This window comes from Phyllopteryx taeniolatus, chromosome 10, assembly GCF_024500385.1.
Source record: "Phyllopteryx taeniolatus isolate TA_2022b chromosome 10, UOR_Ptae_1.2, whole genome shotgun sequence".
In the NCBI taxonomy this organism is placed as follows: domain Eukaryota; kingdom Metazoa; phylum Chordata; class Actinopteri; order Syngnathiformes; family Syngnathidae; genus Phyllopteryx; species Phyllopteryx taeniolatus.
The window spans coordinates 21,172,450-21,189,922 of NC_084511.1; the positions used below are offsets into that span (position 1 = coordinate 21,172,450).

At 39.3% G+C, this 17,473-nt stretch overlaps 1 protein-coding gene across 3 annotated transcripts in view; it reads left to right on the plus strand.

The window, feature by feature from the left end:
• si:zfos-2326c3.2 (TRAF2 and NCK-interacting protein kinase) overlaps window positions 1–17,473 on the plus strand; it is a 60,844-nt gene that overhangs the window by 36,525 nt on the left and 6,846 nt on the right. The window contains exons 16-30 of one of the 3 annotated variants that reach the window (XM_061787287.1): window positions 750–1,070; window positions 1,664–1,798; window positions 2,628–2,762; window positions 4,654–4,724; window positions 5,875–5,951; window positions 6,902–6,990; window positions 7,369–7,463; window positions 9,023–9,110; window positions 9,241–9,408; window positions 10,478–10,583; window positions 10,696–10,851; window positions 11,491–11,634; window positions 11,819–11,953; window positions 12,078–12,178; window positions 12,773–12,922. In XM_061787287.1, the coding sequence (XP_061643271.1) occupies window positions 750–1,070; window positions 1,664–1,798; window positions 2,628–2,762; window positions 4,654–4,724; window positions 5,875–5,951; window positions 6,902–6,990; window positions 7,369–7,463; window positions 9,023–9,110; window positions 9,241–9,408; window positions 10,478–10,583; window positions 10,696–10,851; window positions 11,491–11,634; window positions 11,819–11,953; window positions 12,078–12,178; window positions 12,773–12,922 (1,971 nt within the window). The remainder of the gene's footprint in view (window positions 1–749; window positions 1,071–1,663; window positions 1,799–2,627; window positions 2,763–4,653; window positions 4,725–5,874; window positions 5,952–6,901; window positions 6,991–7,368; window positions 7,464–9,022; window positions 9,111–9,240; window positions 9,409–10,477; window positions 10,584–10,695; window positions 10,852–11,490; window positions 11,635–11,818; window positions 11,954–12,077; window positions 12,179–12,772; window positions 12,923–17,473) is intronic. The other 2 variants (XM_061787288.1, XM_061787289.1) reach the window with 2 other exon arrangements.

The following is a 17,473-nucleotide window of genomic DNA, read 5'->3' on the forward strand; positions in this document are numbered from 1 at the left end:
GAAGCCGGCTCATCCATTTTGTTGGGTAGGGAGCGTAGATTCGCGAGGTGCATCGACGGGAACGCCGATCTGTATCCTCTCTTGCAGAGCTTACTTGGTGGTGAATAAGATGTCCATTTTAGTTGTCACATTGAAAGCGTCAATATAGTTAGACCTCGGTAAACATATGGTATGTTGACTAATTTATGTAAACTACAATGTACAGGTCCGTGACCCTAGTGAGGATAAGCGGTACAGAGAATGGATGGATGGAACAATGTACAAGTCAACTATACGACAACCCACAAACCAGCACCTGAGTGTGATGATTGTTTACATTGTTTTTTCAGTGTCATTAGTGACTAGTTTTAGAAACAATGAAAGTAGAACACGATTAGATTGTTTTATTTTAACTTACAATCTTCGATAGTGCTCAGGTAGAGCCAATGTGGTGATTGGGCTGAATATGCCTAAATGCTGGACGTACCCCTGGTTATGGTTGGCATTGTTTGACCTGTCCCCTGTGCCCGCAACCCATGCCACTCCAATGTGTTATGGCTATTATTAAATTCAATCAAATTTAATATCCAGATAAACACTGTTGTCGTGTATTTGCTTTCATGGAATTTGTTGAACTTAAAATATTATTACAAGCTACATTAAAAAGTTTTGAACAGCTTATTTCCTTTCATAGGGTACACAAATTCTGCTTCATTTAGTCGCTTCTTTGCATTGTCTGTTTCTGTGTGCTTTCCATGTTTGCTGCATAGAGAGCTGTGGCTCCAAATCAGCTGCTTCAGCTTAAGGCCAAGCACTTGCAGCCTCATCTCCAGTCACCAGCCAAGCCCCAGCCTCAGCAGCCCTCGTCAGGCAGGAGATCCCACCGCACCCTGCCTAAAGACCAAACGCAGCTCCTGTCCCTGCAGCATGACCACAGACAGAGAGAGAAGGAGAGGGAACAGGAGAGGCAAAGAGAAAAACCAGAGGCAGCTGTCCAAAAGCTAATGGCTAACAGCAGGAACATGGGCGCTCCTGGCGCTACCGCCGCTGCTTCCTTGTCCAGCTGCCCCGCAAACTGCCAGCGCTCAGCGGTAAAGCCCTGCCTTCCTTGGCTATCAAACACCTTTTATCATCGTCATTCCCCCCGCGTTGTGTTAAACAGGCAGGCTGTCCTTGGTGTTGTCTAGTCTTTTCACAAATCACTGAACTTCTCTTTTGATGCTCCTGCTTCCTCCTACTCCCCACCACCCACAACCTTACCCCTCACGCTTGTAAAGAAAATAAGTAAAATGTTTTGGTAAAATATGGTTAGGGTGACTGCTGGTTAGACAACAGAAAGGACTTCCATTGTTGTAGGCAGCCTTGGAACTATCATCATTTTCTGCTGTTCAATTAGTATAGTGGGAATTGCCTAAGCGCCTTTTGCCATAAAATTGCACATTTAATTCACGGTATAATTTCACACAAAATGGTGGTTAAATGTTGTTAAATGTTTAGGCTAATGGAGAGGTATAACTTTTCGGTCTCGTGGTTTTCCTCCTTTTTGGTTTTGCCACAGTTCACTCAAATTCCTATTTCCGGTACTTAAAATGTATGTACTCTACTGCCCTGAATCTTAAACATAGTAAGGCATCCTGATTAGACCCACTTCACACTTACAAGCACAATCTGCTTCATGTTTTAGATGGACTACCAGGACTCAGATTTAGCCAGGATGCTTTTAGCTACGGGCCTGCCCAGCGAGATGCACTCAAGGCTAGGCTCTGGTAGCAGTTCTAGTCCTTGTACCCCAGCCATGCAGAGAGCTCACACTAACCAGGTATTTCACAATTCTGTCATGAAAATGAACTGTAGTAAAGTGGAAGCTCTAAGGACAATTCATACTGGTAAAAATTCTGATTAAAATTGGATAATATTTCCAGGGTAAAAATGTTGCTGCGTAAATCCTTTGTTAACTGTGCAGGCAATGTAAAAGTAATACTGTCATCCAAGTGAGAAAACATTAACCTCTGTTATTTGAAGATGTACAAACTATATAAGTGTTAGCTTAATGGCAAAGCTGTAGGGCAAAGATGAATAATATTGCAGCTGGACTAAAGTATTAACACATTATTATTATTATATTATCAGAATCATCTTTATTTCCCAAGTATGTCAAAAACACACAAGGAATTTGTCTCCGGTAGTTGGAGCCGCTCTAGTACAACATCAGACAGCCACTGTGACAAAATATACAAAGACAGACGCAAATGATTGCAATATTATTGCTGCTTTGGATGTGCGTCTGTTTAGTTCAAGTAACTGTCAGTGTTTATTCTTCTCTTGTTGTGTCTTGCTTGTACTTTTTTTGGACTGACTGTTGCATAAAGGCTAAACAAAGGGAAAAACCCTTTCGGAGACTTAATCCTTTGATGCTTGCTAAAACGAGTTCTCGTGATATGCTGAAGTGTCAAGTGACATCATGCATGACTGTGATTTGAAAACAATTGATTTTTTGCAAACACTTTCTTTTCCCAGAAAGTTTTGGTCAAAAAACTGCCAAGTGTACAAGCCATGAGGCATTCGACTTAGAGTTTCCTCAGTACAGTACTTTCAATGCAAACGTTAACATCAGTGTGTGTCTGTATTTTTGTTTGTTTGTTTCACAGAATGCCAATTTGCGCTCTAGTCGAGTTGCCCCTCACAGTAGCTCTATGTCAGATATGGCAATCTCAATTTTGTCCCCTTTCACGCCTGTGTCACCCTCTGATGATGTGTTCTGGGACTTGGAGACACCACCCAAGGTAGGGTTTGCCTTTTTTTTGTTGTTGCTTTTTTTAACTGCCCAGCCAGAAAGCATACACAAGCTATTGCTGACCATAATAAAAGCCCTACATCGTTTATTGTGTTTTCTTGTGAATGTGATCGTGTGGCAAGCTGCCATCAAAAGGAGGAAATTGTTGCTCCAAGGATGTAAAGTCCTTCACATGGTATTATATTTTTGTGTGTGCTCAGAAGCCCGTGTTCACCAGCAGGACGCTGGCATGAGTGAGTGTGCGTATTTTGCAGTATGTATGATCTGGGCAGAAGGAGACAGTTTATGTTTTACCACACTGTTCTAAAGAAAGACATCTGTCTTACATACACAGGGCCCACTTTCTCTCCCCACTGTTCTGGTGTCTAATATACCTGCTGTCCTGCTAGGTCAAAACAAAAAATCCCATTTGGTGTATTTACTAACAGAACAGCATATGGATTTAATAGGACAACTAATAACTACAACAGCAACAGGAAAGGCAATAGAGCTGTCTATTTGCTATGTTGAAATAGCAGGAGGCCATATGGAGTCAGCGGAGCAGTTAATAACTCAATCTCTCCTGTGATTGCGATGCGGCTTTGAAAAGGCACTAACAGTGCCACATAACCTGACACCAGTGCGTGTGTCTGCGCGCGCATGTGTGTGTGTTATACAGGATATGGACAACTTGCATTCAGCTCACTTCCTTTCCTGTTAGTTGTATCTTCCTCTATGTGACTAGGCCTTGTGACCTAGGAGATTTCAAACCAGATGGTAGTTTTGACAAAAATGATCAAACTGAATAAAATGGACAACATTATTAGTACCAACATAATGTTAAAAAATATGTATGTGTAAAATTGAGACATTGCGTTATTCATATTATCCATACTAAATGTGCACAAACACGTAATATCACATGGTACATTTCTCTTCCGTCCTCCGGCTTGTAAATGCAAAGCAGTTCATGCCTGTCGATGCACATAAACGAGCCTGCTGATCAGCAGTTTTTGAGTAGTGAATTGCTCAGGGTGGGATTTGGATGTTTAAACAGCACTGATAACTTTAATTTTAGTTTGACTTTGGTCAAATGTTTTACAGTTATGGTGTACGGTAAATATGGCTCATTGGGAGCACTAACATCGCTTCACTGCTTGTTTGGATGTGTAACATAATGTGTATCGACCTAAGCTATGAAGTAGAGTTAATTGTGGGCACAGTGCCTTGCCTAATCAGGCTTCTAGTGATGATATTAATATAATATTCAGCCAATCAACGAATTAATAAATACAAAAATATTTTATTCACATATGTAGGTGACTCGATAATATAAATCCTCAGATGGCCAGATCAAATAACCAAGCGGGAACCCTGTACTTTGCCCACCCTTGAATTAGACTGGTCTGAGCAACAGCGTGCCAATCATAATTTAATAAAACATAAAATAGGAGTTTCGATAAAATATTCCTCCATCAATCATTACCTGTGGAACTATTTTCCTTACACCATTACAGTTAACACTCACAAAACATAAAATATAGAGAAGGCCAAATTAAGTTGATCTCTTAAAGGTTTTAGTGCATTTTATTTTCATCCTGAAATTTCACCCGAAAGCCCAATATCCCTAACTTTGAGAGCAGTGTGTTAGAGTCAGAGTTTACACGGAGGTGATCAATTTCATATGCCAGAATAGTTTTACTTAGGAAGTGTCACATGCTTCTAGACAAGACCCTTGCTCTACGAACTGCACTTGTAAAGTATAGTATTCTGCATGTGTGTAATTACAATTCTACCTCTAAAAATGTGTGTTCTTTTCAGTTTGTTCAAATGATTTATGTATTTTCGGGGTCCTCTGTACGGTATACTGTATGTAATGAAATATAAATGGTATTTTCTAGGTCCCGGAACGTACTACCTCTAAGTTCTACTGCAGAGAACTAGTGAAGGGACACAACACGGCAGCTTCCAGGTAGTAACAGGATGTTTCTATATTTCTGCGCTACTGCCTCAGATTCAAATGGTGGACTTGCAGTGATTTCGGCCAGTGATTCTCAAAGTGGGTGGCACGGTGGGCGACTGTTTAGCACACCTGCCTCACAGTTCTGAGGACCGGGGTTCAAATCCCGGCCCCGGAGTGTGTAGTTTGCATGTTCTCCCCGTGCCTGCGTGGGTCTTCTCCGGGCACTCCGGTTTCCTCCCACATCCCAAAAACATGCATGATTGATTGGAAACTCTGAATTGCCCTTAGGTGTGAATGTGAGCGCAAATAGTATGATCAATCAATAGTATGCCAGCCAATCACACGGCACATACAAACAAACAACCATTCGCACTCATGTGAGTGCAAATGGTTGTTTGTTTGTATGTGCCCTGCGATTGGCTGGCAACCAGTTCAGGGTGTACCCCGCCTCCTGCCCGATGATAGCTGGGATAGGCTCTCAGAAAATGGATGGATGGAGGGGAGTGGATGGTGAGCATCAACTTAAAATATTCCCCTCTTTTTTAATTTTCACCCACATCCCCTTTACATAGATGTTCCAAATTAGCGGGACAGCCATCCAACACTTTGTGAATTGTGGTTCACAATGATAGTAAGACTTTGAAGGACACAAAGTGGCTGTAAACGCTTTGCCGTCCAAGCCTTCTAGCAGACGTTGTGATCTTGGACCAATTAGAGCAATGTTGTTTTCCATCTTTAAATTGGGAAAGATGAGCGATCCAATCAGAGCAAAGCTCATTTACATGTCGCACAATAATGAGAACTCCGACCATCTTGAATGCTAAGCGGAGAAGACCTACGAGAATAGTTTGAAAAAGGACATTTTCCAACCCTAAATATCTTGCAAACCAGATAAAAGAATAACAGATTATAAAAAAACATTTTTTTAAAAATGATGGACCTGTAATGAGGCTTCAGAGAATGCTGGTGTTTTTATTTTACTTGTCATTAAGAAGTAAATATACTATGGAATAATTACCGGTATGGCTATTTCTGTCACCTGTAACCAGTATTGAAGAAGTTATCAAAGCAAGACTGGAATAACTGTAACTACAGTAATTCATTGCTGTTAAATTGCATTTTGCACTCTATTTGTCTGTTTGTTTCTCTCCCCATCTAGTGGCAGTCCTGTGCTAATGACAGATAAAGGTTTAAGGTCTGTGTCTCATGGGGTTTCTATCGGCAGTAATCGTCCAGGTCAGTTTCTCTCTCAGGTTTCTTTTTGAAATTTATGAATGGTAAAACAACATTTAAAAAAAAAAAAAGATTGTCATTGTTAAAATGAATGATTCTGTCCTCTATTGTGGCATCTCTTTATGTTCATGACCAGAATAAGAATGCTACTTGGGTCACACTGAAAAGAAAAAGAAATAGTAAAATTATGAGGAAAATGTTATAATGTTAAAAGAAAAATCCCAGTGCATATGTAAATGCAATGTTCTAAGCAGCCTTGTTATCTCTTTAGAGATGTGCTGTACAGTATATTAATTGGGTAATATCATTAAATATTTATTTAAAACACTTCTCTGATTAATGATGATGCAAGCGATATGTGTGCAGCTCTTGATAAAAACCACCATGACCAACAATAATGAGACTCAATATACAGTACAAACACGTGTGGTAAGCGTGATCAAATATTATTCTTTGTATAATCGTAATGATAGCCAATACAGTTCTTGCCAATATAGTTCTTGCTCTAGAAAGGCAGTGAGGCTGAATTACCATTTTTAGATTATTGTGGTTTTCATCTGCATAACTGTAGAACAGCAAAGTGTTAAACTGAAACGATTTAGCAAGAAAGTTGCCTAGTGTTTTATTAAACTGAGAGCTGGAAGTAAACTTTGATCATCTCAGTTTAGCTTCAGGCGCCTATTTGAAGCAGCATACAGTTTTCAGGGACTTAGTGGTTTCTGTATTTTATTTATTCATTATGGAAATATAAATATTTATTTCGGAAATCTGCTGTTGGGAGAAAGACTATTAGTAGTAGTAATAAATCATTGATGGTTGGTAGAACCACATCCAAGCCAGCCTAATGCCCATCCAAGAATGAATTTTGCACTCGTAAAATGTTTCTCGTAGAGCTACAGATTTGGATTGTCTTCTTACCATAACTGCAAGTAATTTGAGTTTTTGTACTGTAGATCACTTCAAGCTGGAGAGTCCACGTGTGCAGCAGCGTCTTCAGCAGCACAAACGGCAGCAGAACGACATCACTGGCAGACATTTACAAGTAAATCATTCTTGAATCGTGTCATAAGTCATGTTAAAACTGTAAACGATCACATTCTCTTTTGTTTAAACAAGGCATCTATCTCTAAGGTAGAAAAAAAAGAGATGATCATAAAAATTGGTCTGGAAACATTAAAGCTTGGTAGATAAAGTAAATTAAAATAAAATAATGCCAAGCATATTTATCATCACAAACACATGCACTTACAGATGCATTCAAAATAACAATGTCCATGTCACTTTCTGCTTCTCTGGTGTTGTGTTTTTTTTTATCTACTGACACATCTTACTTCATCAATGTTTCAATATTTAATTGCTTTATATTTTATTATTGTTTATTTATTTATTATATGTTTTTTTTAATCACTCAATGATGCAGGGTGTCAAGACTGTTCTGAGCCCATTCAACAAGGCCACAGAATACTCCTCCTCCAGCGATGAGTTTGGGAGTAGTGATGAAGACGAGAGGAACAGGTGAGCTAATGTACATATCTCTAAGTCATAACTACAGAGAGATTGTTTTAATGTCGTAAATTAAATGGATTAACTAACATTTATGAATAGACAAGTTATTTACAAAATATGATGACAGTCCTAGTGAAAGTGAACTAATATACTGTAAGTTAAAAAAAATGTATTGCTTACAATTGCTAAAAACAGTACAGTTGCAATCCATAATTAGTGGTAGTACAAAGGGGAGGGGCTCTTTTTTTTATGTCCTCACAAAGTGGCTTGAAGATACAGTACGCAATTTAATGACCATCCCATGTTCATGACCAAACTAAATGCATGACAGAGAATAACATTTCCTCATTGGTCATTTCGAAACACAGTGATGACAAAAAATGAAATGTTCAATAGTTTTCAACATTTCTTAGAGATGCCACAGGCACAATAAACAATATTGCTACATTTTCTTTGAAAAATGATCTAAAACTTTCTAAAACTACGTACTGTAATTTCCATTGGAACTTTGGGGCTGCATACATATTAGGCTATACACAATCAGGATTTTTGGGGCCGATCAGCAAGTTTAAAAAAAAAAAACGATAACCGATCACCGATCCGATCACAAGATGGAGCAATGTCTCTATTTACATGACTTGTTCATTTATTGTATATACTTGTGTACTGTATACTGTATCCATCCATCCATTTTCTGTACAGCTTATCCTCACAAGGGTCGCTGGCGTGCTGGAGCCCATCCCAGCTCAAAATTATTCTCTAGCATTTTAGACAAAAGTTAAAATAGCAATGACCTATAGGGGGCATTCAAGGATTGGATCAACATTACATGATAGAAATAATGGGTGCTAACTTTCTGTAATTAAATTACTTCAGTTGTGCACAGACTGCAAATTACGTACGTGTTATTTGTCTGAGACACCGCAAAATAGTCCCACACCAACAATGTGTTTTTTCACCGACAAGCTTGAAAAATCTTTATTGGCCATCAGATAGTTACAGTACTGCGCAACAAGACACGTGACAAGGCTAAAAATAAACTAGCTTTTGGATTTATACGCGACAAAGACGCGGAGTTAAATGTCTTGTGCGGAGCCGATCGATGACGTCATTGATCAGATCGGCGATTTATGACATGAAAGCCGATCAGCATAAAATGCCAATTATCGGCCGATACCGATAACGCCGATCAGATCGGCGTAAAATCTAGTACATATTGTCAGGCCAATGCTAAAGGCTAATGTTAAGCCTCTTATGCCTTTGCTGTCTGATTGTACCCACTCAGGTTCTGCCATTACAGACTTGTGAGTGTTTGCTATTTGGTTGTACAGTATGACCAATGTAACGTATTTTCATTTGCTTTGATACATGTTTGCAATAGATATATTGGAGGTCTTGTTCTGGATCAGTGATATTTGTTAGTTTTCTGCCTCAGGATGAGTTAGTAATAGCTTACTATGGCCATTTTCCATTGCTTTTTAAATCTCGAAAATGTATTTGACACTCATAAATGCATTACTTACAATCAAGTTGTGTTCTAATTGCTTGACACTTTACTATCTTTTTAGTTGTGGCCTCCCTAATGGAAAGGGAGAGAAATACTTCAAACAAATACCAGATGGCATTGTGCTGCAGCCTCATCACAATCTTAACCAGGTCCACACACACACAGACACGCACACACGTGCACATACACATGCACAGTCACATACGATATTATCACTCGTTTAGTTGTTTCAACTGTGAGACGTTATATTATTCTGAAGAGTTAGTATTTTCTCCACAGATTTCTCAGATGTCATCAGATGATACCTACATGCTGCCAGACCTTCTGCAGAAAACATCTTCATCAAGTCCTTCTCGCAATGCACTAAACCAGCAGCAGCGAACACGAGAACAGAGTTACACGCAATCTCCCATGGCACCGCAATCCCCCACACGCCGGGAGCTAAATGTGAGTGCTGTTTATACCTGGTGTGACATTTAACATCACATTTTTATTATTCTTATTCTTAATGACACCAATATGTGTCACAAAACCAAAACAGAAGCCCACACAAATATACCTCCTAATATATCTCCTTCACTCTGGATTATGTTGTAACCTTTTTTTTTTTTTTGCCATAAATGTATTGTAAAATCTATTATGTTGTGCAAGTACATTAAAATCAAAATGAATTGTTCCTTCTCTGGCCGATGCAAGGTAATAATAGTACAGTATTTGGAAAGTCAAATTTTAAATTGCTTCCATACGAATAGTTGCGTCTCTGATGAAAGTGCAACCTCCACGTTGGAAAAACAAATCTTTATGGGCGCTCGCTCGCTTTATGGGTGGGTAGGGAGAATGATGTCAAATCAGCCAGTGGTGGCATCGCGCAAGCACAATTCATTTGCAGTGTTGATGTGGAGGGAGTGTCACAGTCGACAAAAGTCTCAAATAACAACTCAGAAAGTCACTACATTTTTAGCTAGCGACTTTTTTAAAAAAAAAAAACAGTTGCTGTAGCGGTCAGAAAAGCCGCCAGCAAAAAATTCGCCAAGTTTTTCTAACACTGAGTAGTGTCGGAACGCCGTGGCTCCACCCCTGGTACCGTACTCGGCATTTGCATTAGACAGACTGAGTGATTTCAACCATAGTGTGACAGATGTAAGTTAAGTGTGCTTTTTATCCTTTGTGTATTTTAACAGACAATCCAGAGAGACGTTTTAAAGACTTCTAAGAAATGTTTTCAATGTAAAAAAACATAAAAATTGCATTTCTCCTCTATCTATCTATCTATCTATCTATCTACAGTAGCTACAGTAGTAGCTAGTACAAACATGGCCGTTTGACTAGTTGCATTAGTTACATTTGACCTCTAGAGGAAGGTAGTGAGACAGTTGTACTCAATGAAGTAATCTAGCACTACAGGAGCTTTGTACTCAAACTGATCAAGGGTATTGGTATAGTATAGTGTTTGTACAACCACACGGCAGGCTCCTTTTGAATGGCTATGATTTTCTTTTTCTTTTTTTTCCCTCAGGCTTTCAGCAGTCCAGCTAGTAAAAACACCTCATCTACCTCTTCCACTTTCTTCTCCTTCATTGATCCAAGATTGACCCCAATATCTTCGCCACCACAGAGCCCAAGTGAGTACACATCCCAAAAAATGTACAAACTTTGTAGAAAAAAGTTTGAGTTATAATAGCAGAAGGGTGAGTGTTATGAGAAAAAAAATGGAATTGGTTGAAATGTCTTCAGCATGCAGTAAGGGTGACCCAGTCAAGCGAGAGAACCATAGGAAGGGGTCTGTAGTGAATGTGAACCCAACCAATATTCGACCACAGAGTGACAGTCCTGAGATTCGCAAATACAAGAAGAAATTCACCACAGAGGTGCTCTGTGCCGGACTGTGGGGTTAGTCGTTTTCTTTTGCTCCATATGATTATATTGTGGGTCAATATTATTATAAAGTGCCTTTGACGTCCTCATCAGAATCATTCAGTCGTCATGAAATGTAGCAGAATAATTAAACTCTGAGGTCTTATTATAAGTTGCCAAACATTTGCGCACATACCAGTGCAATAAGTCTTCAAATGTTTTGCTCAACTTGTCCACTCTGTTCATAGTAAAATATCAATTGTTATAAAACCTTTCACAATTTTGAAATATATTTGTTAAGCAATACACAGTCAGCTTGCTAACTGAATCAAGTTGCTAAGGTCCACCGTGAGCTCATATAATGCTTACATTACCCAGAAATGTCCACTCTGTCATTGTCCACCCTGTCAGCAAGCGTACATATTTTGCTGTCTACGTGTACATTGTCTGCTTGCAAATCATTTCTTTAAAAAAAAAAAAAATGTGGGAATTTGACCAATATGCATTTCTAACAGCATGAATATGTGAAGTTCAATGGAAATTTTGGAGGGTGAAATGGGGACGTCTCAAAGGAAGCGCATGGTGATATTGATCCATATACAGTACATGCTAGAGATGGTGTACATTTTCTTGTGTAGAATATGAGTTTTGCATTTTGTTGGGTTTGATCTGCAGGAGTGAATCTGTTGGTGGGGACGGAAAATGGTCTTTGGCTGCTGGACCGAAGTGGTCAGGGGAAGGTCTACTCACTCATTAGCAGAAGAAGGTTTCAGCAGATGGATGTGCTTGAAGGACTCAATGTGCTCATTACTATATCAGGTACACACAGGTTTGTCAGGTGTATGTTTAAATATTGCAGTCTTTTGACTGCATTAGCCATTATCAGGTCATCATTAATGCACTGTTGCAAGGTAAATAAGAAGTAACTGTTGAAGATGTGTTCTGTAAAGGCAACTAAAGTTCATTTGTGTATATGAAGGATTGATTTTGTCTTTGTTTCAAGGTAAAAAGAACAAGCTCCGCCTTTACTACCTTTCCTGGCTGAGAAATAAAATCCTTCGGAATGACCCGGAAGTGGAGAAAAGACAAGGTTGGACATCTGTTGGAGATCTGGAAGGTTGTGTCCACTATAAAGTGGGTAGGTAGATTAACATTTGTGACTTTTCTTGATACCGTAAAGCAAGGTAGAGGGGAAGCAGGCGTTTAGTTTATTTTTGCATTAATTTTCAAAGCATATACTATATTTGTGTCTCTTTGTACAGTGCGTTACGAGAAGATCAAGTTCCTAGTAATTGCTTTGAAGAATGCAGTGGAGGTTTACGCTTGGGCACCCAAACCCTACCATAAGTTCATGGCCTTTAAGGTTGGTCATGTTTTCATATATTTTATATTCTACTTCATGCTCCTGGGAAACAATTCACAGGTTGATTCGGTGTGAAACAGACAAAATTGAATCACTCTGTATCTTTTGGGTGTTTAATGTGTAGTGGTTCTCTTGCCTAACTTTGGTGCTGGCAATGTGGGTTTAGTTCTTTTTCAGTGACTGTGTGAATTGAGTTGTCTGTTTCTTTATGTGCCCTGTGATTGCGACTAGTCCACAGTGTAGTCTGCCTTTTCACCCGGTCAGCTCTCATCGCTACTCCCTCACGATGATCATCTCTGACATAGCTAAAAAATAATTCTTCAGATCCACCAAAACATAAATGTAGGTGGACTAAACACTGATTGAGGTCAATCCGCAACCAAACCCTCCCTCATTGACAGATGATGTATTCAGGCAGTGAGACTCTCGGGAGATTCTCATTAGAGCTGTGCCCCATTTCTTTACATCCACCGTGGCCTGAGCTACTTTTGTTCCTTCCTCGGAAAAGGCCGAGAATACTGTATACTGCGTTTGGCATGACTTCCTGTGCCCATCCATGTGGATCGTAATCATTAAATTGTATTTTCTTGTCAGTCTTTCAGGTCTTTACCACAAAAGCCACTGTCTGTTGACCTGACAGTGGAGGAAGGTCAAAGGTTAAAGGTCATCTATGGTTCCTCATCTGGTTTCCATGCTATTGATGTAGACTCTGGTACACCGTATGATCTCTACCTGCCCACACATGTAAGTGTCCTCTCTTTTTGTACAACTTTGTGTTCCATAGCATGTTTAAATGATTGCTTCCAGGATATTCACAGTGCCACAACCATAATTTTGCATCCTGACTAGTCTTTTTTTTAGTTCCACAGTGGGAAAATTTGGTTTGTTCAGCGGCACATAAATAATATTAGAAAATACAAAAAATAAAAAATGTCAGGCAAAGAGAAGTGTACGTGGCAACTGTGCATGAATAATACATTTTATATTTGCAGATGTGAATGGCCAACTGGACTGTAGCCATGTTTTAAACTTTAAACTTAAAAATATGGGGAATTACTTTGCATGACATGGATCTTTTTTAGAGTCCCCTTTGACACTGTTTCTCACATTAACTGAAGAGGGTGGGAAGTTTAGGGCTTTCTGACATTATTGACAATGGTGGGAACAACAACTTGTGGTTCACAATTGATGGGTGTTGTTAAACATCGCTTGTCACATTGCTGGGACTGATCCTATTCTGAGGCACCAACATCAAGGAGGGTGGGAAGATTGAGGGCAAATCAGGGGACTCAGCATTCATAAAGCACATGATTGTTATTTTTGTTATTAATACTAAAACTGTAATTTAAAAAAAAGTGCCCCAAATGATCCTGAAGCTCTGTGTCTTCTCACCACAGAGCCTATCAAACAGAGAAATAAGTGTAGCGACAACAAGGGCATGAAGTGTGTGCTTTGCGCCTCATCAGCTCTCTAATTCTAGATGTCTATCACACTAAGTGCGTCCTAATCAGTCAGTATCGAGCCAGTGAGAGCACGAGACATAATATAGCGTGAGAGGAAATTTGGGGTAAGAAGATTGAATTGATGAGATTACTTGGAAATCCAAGTATTTCCGAAATAAAAGTGCTGTTTTTCTACATTAGCAATAAATTGCATATAGACTTTCTTATTGTGGCGTTTTACATGCAAATGGCTCTGTTCTGGTAGGGTATCTATTGACATAAGCCACCAAGTGATCAATTTCAGTTTGCTACAGTTAGGAATGGTAAAACATAATCGAGCTTGTCTTGACGCCACAGGGTGTGTAGGCTGCATGACGATCGATATGTCAGTGACATAAATATTAGTATGACATTACTTTCTGATGATGTGGAAGGGGAGGGGTTCGCACTTTCTTATGAGGACAAATATCTCTGTCCCTAAATTTTGTAGGGGGGAGACACATCAGGTCTCCCAACATCATTTGAGAAAAGGTCAAACTTTTTGGCCACAATTCTAAAAGGTATATTGAGATGTCTGCTCGAACATATTTATTTTATTGAATTGTACATATTATAGGTTACATTATTATTGGGAAAAAAGTTTTTCTATAGTCACTGTATCTGGATTTTATTATGGACTCAAAATGGCAACAACAAAGAACTTCAATCTGAAATATATCTCTTTTTTGAGCAAAAATGAATCTTTCATGGAGCATTGTGCACTACTTCCGTTGGCAGTTGTATCATGGGCTTAACTAGAAGCTGTACTCAGATAACACAAGTAGGGCTGCCACAAATGACAACTTTTTAATGAACTTTGCAGCTTGTACCAGGATTCCTGACGTGGTTATATATGGTAGTGCAAATTAAAATGAAGGCGATACTCTAGCCTTTAACATTCTTAGCTGTAAATGTTTAGTACACTTTAATATGGAACCAAAAACTATGCTCAATCATGTATAATCACAAGGGAACTTGGACTAACCTTCCATATGTGAAAATCTTTGCGGGCTTTTTTTTTTTCAAACTTTCTGTATTAAGAGGACATGATTTGATGTTGACAAAAAACAAAAAAAGTAAACCTTATGAAATTCAGTTGAGAAATAATCAAGTTCTGATTTATTTTCAATGTACGTGCATTGCCTTTGATGGGAACGTGACCGCCATGTTGTCACCTCACTAAGATGGCTTGCTAAAGCATAGCTGACATTACAGCAAGCGCATAACCTGTATGCTAAGGCTGATGAAATCTTCGTTAACCTTACGCCAATGTCAACGTTTACAGCTTTCAACAAGTAGCTAGCTCACTGCCATTGACGTTAATATTAGCAGCTAACTGGCCAAATAGCTCACCGAGATGACTGTTCCTCTTCGTCAGAAATGGAATCAGCCACAACGTACTACCTTTTTAAAGTGCTCGTGTATCACTGTCATGCGATTATGACAATAAAGTTCTATCTGGCAGGTTTTGCATTTTTTGGTGAAATGCGCAAACCTTCAGGCGCGGGTTAGCCGTAGTTCTTCCAGGTATTCCATGGGCCGATCTGAATGACCACCACATTGCACATATGTGTCACGGCCAGAAAGCAGAAAACAGTCAACAGCAGGAGTATACTGGCACTTTTGAGATAAAAACAAAGTTTCAAAAAAATAAATGACGACGTTGACTACTTTATTAATAGGAAACAATTTTGATCGTCGACGTTGTTGTGACTAGTGGACTAATCTTGGTAGCTCTAAACACAAGTGTCAAAACAGAACTGTAGACCTGTTTGAGGTCAAGCGTAATCAAAGTGTAATTTCGCAAATGGATCGCCCACTTGCTGTTTTAATTTGAGGAATAACTGGCAGTTTATCTTTGTGCTACTGTGTGTGGGCAGACGTCTAGTAGCTCACATTCTGACACATCTTGTGAAAACTTTTTTTACATCATTAGATTATATTTCATGTGAACCAAATATATCCCAGCTAAAATTTGCATGGTATGGTTGATTTTTCATCGATAACGTTTTCTTACTATCTGATAAACGCTGCAAGTCTGTAAAACATGGCTATGCTTCATACTTCTCTCTCTCTCGCTCTCTTGCTCTCTATCTCTATCTCTCTCTAACACACATATATACACAAAACTCAGTCACTTTGACCATGTGCTACTTTCAGTAATGAAGGTAAAGGGGTGCTAGGGTGAGAGCGGGACAGTGGGATATTCGGAGGGAGAAATAAGCTCTAAAAATACACCCTTCCTGTCCTCCTTTGCCTGTATGTGTGTATACGTGCGTGTGTATATGTGCCTCTAGTATATTAAGCCAGTTTCCAACCTCATTCCCACCTTTTTGCCTCTTAAACTCTCTTTCTCTGTCTCTCTCTCTCTCTGTCTCTTTTTCTCTCTCTCACACACACAAACACACACACAAGCACACGCACACATCCATACACAATGCATCACTCACCCACGCAATGTAGCAAATATTAACACAGACACACACACACACACCAAGTCATCTGTGGTGGTTAGTGTGAGCTATGTAAGAATGCTGATGCCAAGGCGGAGGATTAAGATTACATTGCGTCTGTGGATGCCGGTTCTGATGCTGAGGATTGTGGTGGCTCACGCTCTGGTGATGTATATAGACTGTGTTCACTTGCTTGGTTACAGTAAGTGTACATCTTGCTGGGTTCCACTGATTCCACAAAGACCTTGCTGAAGTTGATTTTGACTGAATGGCTCCAAGTAGCGGCATGGTGCATGACTGGTTAGAGAGTCTGCCTCACAGTTCTGAGGACCTGGGTTCAATCCCCGGCCCCGCCTGTGTGGAGTTTGTATGTCCTCCCCGTGCCTGCGTGGGTTTTCTCCGGGCACTCCGGTTTCCTCCCACATCCCAAAAACATGGTCGGTTAATTGACGACTCTAAATTGCCCGTAGGTGTGAATGTGAGTGCGGATGGTTGTTTGTTTGTATGTGCCCTGCGATTGGCTGGCAACCAGTTCAGGGTGTACCCCGCCTCCTGCCCAAAGATAGCTGGGATAGGCTCCAGCACTCCCGCGACCCTTGTGAGGATAAGCGGCTCAGAAAATGGATGGATGGATGGATGGCTCCAAGGAATTTTAGAATAATGTATTTTTATTTTATTAATTTTTTTTAGTATTTCATTCTGACCAGGTTTCATCACTGACCTGTAGTACTTTTTATTTGCTCGGTTTAGTCATGAATAGTGGTTAATAATTCCCTAATTATTTTTGTTTTAGAGAGAAAGACGTTTTGTGTACATACACTGCCAAAGATCCTGTTTTTTATCTCTTATTGTCACTTAAAAGTAGTGACTATTATAATTGTGATATACTACCACATACTGATAGTAGTAATACTACAATACTGTAGTACTGTATACTTGGAAGTCATTTATCTTTTACTATTTCGTTTCTCTGGAAACTGCTACCGTTAATGATTGTCATTGTACTCATTATCAATACAACTTATATTAGCTCATCTTATAAATTAATTTGTTGATTCCACTTTTATGCCAAAATTACCCATGTGAGAAAATTGTATCATAAAGTAGAATAGAACATAATGGGCCATTATTCGTCCCGGTTGGACTGCAGCAAAAGTAGACATGAAATGAATTAATTATCCAAAAATAATGTACAGTACATTACAGCAGCAGGCAGTGAGACTGAGTTGAATGAGAACAGTCTATGTGACAACTGTACATACTGTAAATACTCAAGTAAATAATATATCTACAAATGGGAATGGCACACTGGACAGCAATAAATCATTTACTTTGAGCAATTAATATCAGGAAATTATTCA